The 7,649-nt window shown below is 41.2% G+C and overlaps 1 protein-coding gene across 2 annotated transcripts; it reads left to right on the plus strand.

The window, feature by feature from the left end:
• The first annotated feature begins 4,212 nt into the window (after positions 1–4,212).
• LOC149198626 (uncharacterized) lies at positions 4,213–5,472 on the plus strand. Of its 2 annotated transcripts, none has more exons than XM_089402091.1 (3): positions 4,213–4,549; positions 4,762–4,921; positions 5,062–5,472. In XM_089402091.1, exons 1-3 carry the CDS (start codon positions 4,424–4,426, stop codon positions 5,076–5,078), a joined length of 303 nt encoding a protein of 100 aa, XP_089258217.1. In that variant the 5' UTR covers positions 4,213–4,423; the 3' UTR covers positions 5,079–5,472. The 2 variants fall into 2 exon arrangements, with proteins under 2 accessions (XP_089258217.1, XP_089258216.1); XM_089402090.1 differs by having other exon boundaries at positions 4,221–4,549; positions 4,762–4,910.
• Positions 5,473–7,649: the final 2,177 nt, after the last annotated feature.

Genomic DNA, 7,649 nt, shown 5'->3' on the forward strand with positions numbered 1-7,649 from the left:
GCAAATAGATGTCTTCCTCGATGGATTGAAGGAGATCCGTGATCAGCTAACTTCCATAGGGGCCACACCGGATCAGGAACTGATGGTGAGGACCACATTGAATGCAGTCTCAGAGGATTGGGAGGTATTTGTCTAGAGCATACTAGGCAGTACTAGCCTTCCAGATTGGGAGGAATTGTGGACGACTCTTGGTCAAGAAGAGATCAGACGGTTGTCCAAGGCGGGGAGTAGCGGAAAAGGGGTCAAAATCAAGAAGGAAGAAGAAGAAGATGCGAATCTCGCATCTGCGGGAAAGCAGGAGAAAATAAAGAAGAAGGACCTCTCCAAGGTTAAGTGCTTCCATTGTGGGGAACTAGGTCACTATGCAAACCAGTGTCCTAGGAAGAAGAGCCAGGGAGAGGCTTTTGAGACTAAGGCTGCGCCGACTAAGGCAGAGAAGGAAGTGGAGAATGATGACGACTGTGCCATGAGTGCTCATGCACCTCGAGAGAAGAGGTGGGGAGACATTGAGTTGTAGTCAGATGGACTACAGGTGATGAGGGGCAGGATCCTTGAGGTACCCAACCTCTTGGATTATACCTTGCTACGAGAGCCCCAAAGAGGAGTAGCAGGACTGGTGGATGTCGGTAGAGACAGATGCGGATGGAGTGACAAAGAGGGCTACAGTGCAGGAGTCCCAGGACAACGTGAGGCAGCAGTGCGAGAGGCATAGAGTTGTTACAACAGCGCAAAGGTCAGAGAGGGAGCACTTGTCAGCGACAGAGGGAGCTTCAACATCGGGAGTGTTTCTAGCCTGACAGAGAAGTCAGAATTGGAAGATCAGTTACTTACTTCTCAGTAACTGAGTTGCAGTGCAACAATTAGCAGTGGCAGTGGCAAGGCCATGGGCAGCAACACTAATGCAGAGGGAGCTGTCGTACGGATGCAACAGTGGCAGTGGCAGGGCCATGGGTAGAAGTACATGATGCAACAATGTAGAGGATGTTGGGCAACAGGCCTAGCATCAACACAGGAACCAATGTCGGATGATCAGGGTGATACTCAGTGAGGAGTATTACTAGAGCACAATCCTCGCTAAGAGGGAGTGTTGATTTGGGGTAGCATCATATGTGATCTAGCCTTGAAAATTGGTGGAGGGGCTAAAGCACATGAGATCTCCAAGACCCAGAAATGGTTTGGGCAGAATCTAACGAGTTTGGGAGATATTAAAATAATTAATATTTTTAATGGAGTCCCTAACTCTAAACTTAGGGAAAACAAAATATTAATGTGAATTAATATAAAACTGAGTTAGATTGGTCCCAAAGTCATGGATCAAGCCAGATCTAATCTTAGCCGTTGATTAGGGACTTAATCTCGGCCGTTGAATTGTCAACGAGAAAGGTATAAGAAGAGGCTTGAGGGTCAGATGGAGAACACACCGAGTTGATCGAGAATTCAATTTTCTGGGGTAGGGCTTGCTGAGGAAATCGAAGGGGTGATCAGAGTTGCAGCTGAGGGGCAGTGAATACAGTAGCAGAGAGGCAGAGATAGTACTGGGAGCATCAACACAGAAGCTGGGAGAGGGTTGACGTAGAGCTAGCTAGAGGCCACACAGAGGCAGGCAGAGACCATGCAGAGGCAGGCAGAGACCACGTAGAGGTAGCCAGGAGCTGCGCAGAGCTTGAGGAGGGCCATCGTGGGAGACAGAGAGGCTCCAGAGGCTGACGCAGAGCCCCGAGAGGCTGATGCTGGGACAAATAGGCTAATGTTGAGCTGACGCTGGGCCAGAGAGGCTGACGTTGGGAGATTTCGTGGGGAAGATTGGAACTAGAGAGCTGGATAGGGTGATGAAGTCCCTATCAGGGTGACAGAGAGTAGAAGAAGTGTTTTGCTGTGTTGCTGTGGGATTGTTCCTTTGGTGATTTAGCTGGAATATCTGTCTCCGATTGAGAGGTACTACTGCTAAGGGAATTCTCTCTTGGGTGAGCCATTTCTGGCACCCAACTTGTATTTTGAAACTGCCTAATAACAAAACCCTCTGATAGCTGCACCAGTTTTCCCACATTGGGTTTTTCCGGGGATATTAGTCCAAAAACAACGGTGTCACTTGTGCTTGTTTTCTTTCAATTGATGATCTGTATGTATTGATACTTTACTTGTATTTATTTTCAATATTTACATGGTAAATAACTTGTTAAATAACTGAACAAGTAGGAAGAAATAAATCAGATAGTACAGGAATAATTTCTAATGGATAGACTTAGAAATTTCAACACATGTTCACGTAGAATAATGCACCTAACTAAGAGGGATTCATTTTAGACACCTCCTAACATAAATATAACCAAATAATCAACAACATTAACCAATTACACTAAACCCTTAAAGTACAGATTTTTTTTTTTGTAAGCAAATATATTTACATTATATTAACAAGCAAAAAATCACATATTTTACTACAAGAGTGCATTCTCTGCCTTTGAGTGAGGAAATCAAATATAGAAAACTGAAGGACTCTGCCCTAAGAAGGAGAAACTAGAGTTTGCAAAGGACAACTGACAATTAACCAAAAACATGCTCCTAAGATCTAGCATTACATAACTGTTGCATGAGAAACCAAAACTAGTGCACATTGAGACATAAGGCTTCAAGACACAGGTCTGCCAACCCTCCAAAAGAAGAAAACTGAGGATTCCTACTGAGAGGCCAGATTGGACTGAGAAAATGAAACTGAAAGTTGCCATAAAACTGAGGAGCTAAATTCTGCCACATTGGAATTGCATTGTTGCCACGCTGGTGCCACATTGTAACTACGCGCTGCCTTGTGCCTGCGTGCTGCCAGTGTCTATCGAAAGCTCCTCCAAAATGCAGCACCCATAGGGACTTGGATGAGGAGGGGAGGAGGACGCGTCAACCATCGAGGGGACAGGAGCATGGGAGGGAGGGGGATAGGCCACAGGGGTGCATGGAATGGGAAGGGAGGAGGAGCCAACAGACGAAGAATGGGAAGGGGAGGGAGCTGATGAGGAGGAGGAGGGTATGTTAGGTGGGAACTTGACGTGGAGGACTCTAGCAAGTCGCCTGCGTGAGGAGACTAAGTGACTTTGGTGAGAAGAGAGCTCGACAATCCAACCAGAGGTCTGCAACCTCCCTTGAGCCCTTTCCTTGAGTTGTCATGTGAGGAGGTTCTTGAGAGCCCATAGCATCAGGCGTCCTCTACGAATTTCTGCCTCATCCATGGCAAGGACCTCGCTGCGAATGGACTTAGGAACTTCGTAATCAAACATCGCGACAATGGTGAAGTCATCGAAGGTGGTGGGGAGACGCCCACAACCTCTTCCTCTACTGTGGCGCCGACCCCTCCCCCTATCATGGTTCATGATCAGTTGGCAACATCACAAAGTCACAGTGCTAGAACTAGAGAAAATGTTGGGGAGAATGACATAGGGTGAATAAAACCAGGAGAATGGAATGTTCATGGTTATGGACTGATTATTGTAGGGGCGCGAAAGCAAAGGAGCGAGGTACGAAGATAGATGGTGCTTGAGAGGAGGTGTAAAGGCTAGTTTTGCCACTTGGTGAGGGATGCGAGCCAAGTGGAGGCTGTTGACAAAGGGCCTTGGGAAATGTGCCAGAGGCCTCGGGGGCACCCGAATATGAGGAAAGTACATAATTATTATCTATATGCTACTTACAATAATTACAAATCTTATTACCACATTAACATATTCCATCCCATTCTTAAAGTTTGTTTCACATTATTACTCATTTTGTTATTATGTGAATAAGAAATTATCCAACACATTATCACTCATTTTCTTATTATGTGAATTGAAAATAATTTAAAACACAAAGTAATTGTAAAATACATAACATTTTATAACATCATTAACATAGACAAATTAGTTTAAATGAGGTTTAAATTACACCAAATCTTAGGTTCAAACTTCATAAGAAAAGATCCTACTTCATGAAAAAAAATTAAGAATTAAAATCATTTTTGAGGAAGTTAAACTATACCAACAACATCCAGACTTAACCTAACTTGACAAAATAGTGACATTAACATCCCACTAATACATAGGTTATTCTTCTATCCTAATAGATAGATTATTCTTCTATAACCTCCACCTAATTTCAACCTAGTTGAAAAAAACGAAAAAACCATCATTAACCCATAAAGATTAGACGAATGGCAAATGCTCTAATGTGGCACTGTAGTTAATGACCTATATCCACAACTAAGACTCTCCTTCACTGGTTATGTATAAGCCCACACCACCTATGTGCACCCATTGGTCAAGATAATGTATAAGGGGGCAAAGGCTTCGGCAGCACTGAAAGGTAGAGGGGTTTTCAGGTTTCCAATTTCTGTGTTTAGTACTTTGTTTTTAAGCATCAATCCACAATTCGGTCCACAGTGCTTTCTCATCATAGAAAAATGAGAGGAAATCCATTGCGTTTGGTGTTGGTTACTGGAGGTGTGGTGGCGGGCGGATTCTTGGGTCTCTCTTTCGTCTCTTCCGTTGCTATACAGGGCCTCAGAGCTGTTACTGAAGCTAAAAGAGTTAGTAGCACTCCTGTCATAATTCTCCTTTCAGTTTTATATATGTTCAATATTTTTTGCTCGTATATAGAGTTGCCTGTAGAATAGTAAATGTGTAGAGAAGCATGAAGTCCCCAAAAATGTTGCAGATAAAATGCATTGAGAAATGAAAAAAAGCTATGAAAACTTTGCAATTGTGCTTCTTATAATGAGCTGATTGCATATTGGTGTAGAAAAAGACAGCACCCCCTTGTGCAGTTTGCAAGGGCAGAGGATTCATGGAGTGCAAACTATGCCGAGGAAATGCAAATATAGAGTGGTCACCTCTGTATGATCCCGTTGTCACTAAACCCTGTGTATGCCCCACTTGTGAAGGGAACCGGTATGTTCGAGGTTCTGGGACTAACCATTATCATTTTCTCCTCCTTTCTGCAGACAAATTTCGTCATTTTTTAATCTCTTAAACATTTTATTTCTTTGCAGTAGAAGATAATGATATGGCTTTAATATTCTGAATCTTTTGTTGGGTTTAGGGTACAACGTTGTTTGAATTGTCTCGGAAAGGGCTATGCTTGACGATGGCGTCTAACCAATTTTCCACTGCAAATTGTCTTCGGGATGCCTTCTTAATTGCGATCTTACATTGAAGTGACATACCGCTTGTTGAGAATTTTTTTCCATGTTAATATGACAATTTAGATTTATAGTATCTTCTAGAGCAGCAACCTTATTGAGAAAAAATGCAAAAATAAAATCTATAGCAGCAGCACCCTTGTAGTGAAAGAATGATTGTGGCAGAGGGATGGTGCCCATTTTGCAGCAGCACATATTGCCTTTTGACAAAGCATTAGAATGGAGAAAGGAAATTTCATTGAACGTTAATTTCTTTGTTAAAAAATGAAAACAATTTGATTCTGGAATCCACCTTCTGCAATTGACCTTTATTTCTTTCTGTAACGTTCTATGTTTGCAATGACGGTCTTAATTGCAATAGCTTTATGCATATCTTTGTGCTATTGGTAAGAATTCAGAAAATATAACTTCTTCGACACCTATTCACTTTCTTGATCTAGTTTTCTACTGATTGGGGCTACCAATATTGGATCCTCTTTTTCTGTAGATAACAAGCACTTCATTGATGTTGAACATGGAAAATCACCGCATATGACAAATACAAGAGATGTGTCAACTGTAAATATTAAACATATATGCATGAAATAGAGAAAATCCACATAACTTGTTTCGGAAAAAACCTTAATATTAGAAGATATGCCACATATATCTCTTATGCTCTTCAGGGAACGACGCATCCACTGTTATTGTGATGATAAGTACTTTCTTAAAGAGTAGAGTACTTGCCCTTTTTTGTTAATAACTAGCAATCATCAATTTTTTAGCATGTTTAAAAAAATATCTGTAAATACGATAACTGGATTTTGGCAACTTAAAGACTGCAGGAGAAAACAATATCAGAGGTAACCCAACACAGGAAAATGTTTCAAGGTACTTTAAAGAAGTACGTAAATAATAAGAAATGCCTTATGCGAGAACTGGAAACTGTTCCAAATTTAAATATCCTGAAAAAATGAGATTTCATGTAATAAAATGGGAATATTGATATTGAGTCTCCACCTGTAAATTTTTGAAATTTCATTTTTAATGTAGGGAGTAGAAAAATAAGGTATATTTGATGATAAAGTTGATCTAGAATATTTTGACGAAGAGTCTCAGAATCCTTCAAGTTTAGGAATCAAGCAGGATAAGGTGGGAAAGAAGAAACAGATGTGGGCATAAAAACAATAAAGCACCTTAATATGAGGATAGTAGGGTAATAGAACATGGGGCAAAAGTTAGTAGGATCAAGTCAGCAAACACAAGTTGATGGCAAATGAGGCTTTTTGTTTTTATGCTTCCATCCTTCAGCTACATCCACTCCAGAGATCAGCTTCTACTCGGAAAATTACCTCCCTTTTTACAGTGCTCCCGATTCAGGGCACCAAGTGGCGGATGGAAACATGATTGTAGATTAGTGAGGACATGGGGATCCATATCTGTCTCAATGAGATCCCAGAGGCGCCCCCAGACCAGACCTCATTCCAACAATCAGTTCAGACACACATTGAGACCTTCTAGACCACATCTATAGGCCCTTACTTGCAAACAGTTGCACAGTATTTGCTCAAGCCCCCTACCCATTTGTTCTTCAGGACAAACATCTATCCTGAGTTTTCTCCATTCGGTCTTGGATGTTAGGAGAGTGAGCTCTAGTGATCCAGGTTAGCCTCTTATGGATGGTACCATAGGCCAATGAGCCACTCATCTTGTACATCCTTCTCCTGGATTGCCTCTTCATTCTTTGGAGTTGGCCATCTAGGGTTTTAGATTAGTATGCTCTTTTACTTCCTGATTTTTGTCCCATACAGGAGCCACTTTAGTGCTCCTGTTGTGTACCGACATTATTGTACCTATCTCACTCCCATTGACCTACTTTTGTGGTCATCAGTTGGACATTGATATATTTATCTTATCTCATCTTTATGATCCTCAGGGAAGCCTCTTCCAAATGAAGTTACAATTCTGGAATACGAGCTGTTTATAACTAATGATATGGTGTATCTCAAAACTGAAGCTTATTGGCCTACCAAGTTGTTACTATATGGCTTATAATATCTTTATTTCCCATTCAAGTTCCAGTTAGATAGTTTGTCAGTTAATATTATCTTTGGAACTTTGTTTATTAATGAACCTAAATTTTCTGATGGCCCATCACAATATCCATTTTCCTTTGAAATAAAGGTCAATGATAGGAATTTTGATGGATGAGTGTGATACAGTGTTAAAATCTATAAGAGAAAGAGATGAATTGAATAGAATCACTAGAAAACCCCAAAACCTGCAGTAAATGGAGAAAATAATAGCACTGATCTTGAGAAACTTGCCAATAACAGTCAGGGTAACACCAAATAGCAGCACTAGAATGGATCTATAAGAGTGCTAGAAAGAAATAAACCCATGGACAAGAGAGAAAAATGCACAGGGGAACGCTAAAGATATAGGTGCTCTTAGAGATAAAAACATTATAAAAGAAGAATGCCCATAGGCTGAAGAATGATAGAAAAGA

This window comes from Pinus tabuliformis, chromosome 2_1 (assembly GCF_031772625.1).
Source record: "Pinus tabuliformis cultivar Carrire ecotype Pingquan chromosome 2_1, CPIR1, whole genome shotgun sequence".
NCBI classification, from domain to species: Eukaryota; Viridiplantae; Streptophyta; class Pinopsida; order Pinales; family Pinaceae; genus Pinus; species Pinus tabuliformis.

Bases quoted from the DNA above. Each gene is read 5' to 3' on its own strand.
- LOC149198626 (XM_089402090.1), top strand. From the start codon at position 4,424: ATGAGAGGAAATCCATTGCGTTTGGTGTTGGTTACTGGAGGTGTGGTG. The intron at 4,550-4,761 runs GTTAGTAGCACT...ATATTGGTGTAG, and splicing joins CTGTTACTGAAGCTAAAAGA to AAAAAGACAGCACCCCCTTG. The intron at 4,911-5,061 runs GTATGTTCGAGG...TGTTGGGTTTAG, and splicing joins CCCACTTGTGAAGGGAACCG to GGTACAACGTTGTTTGAATT.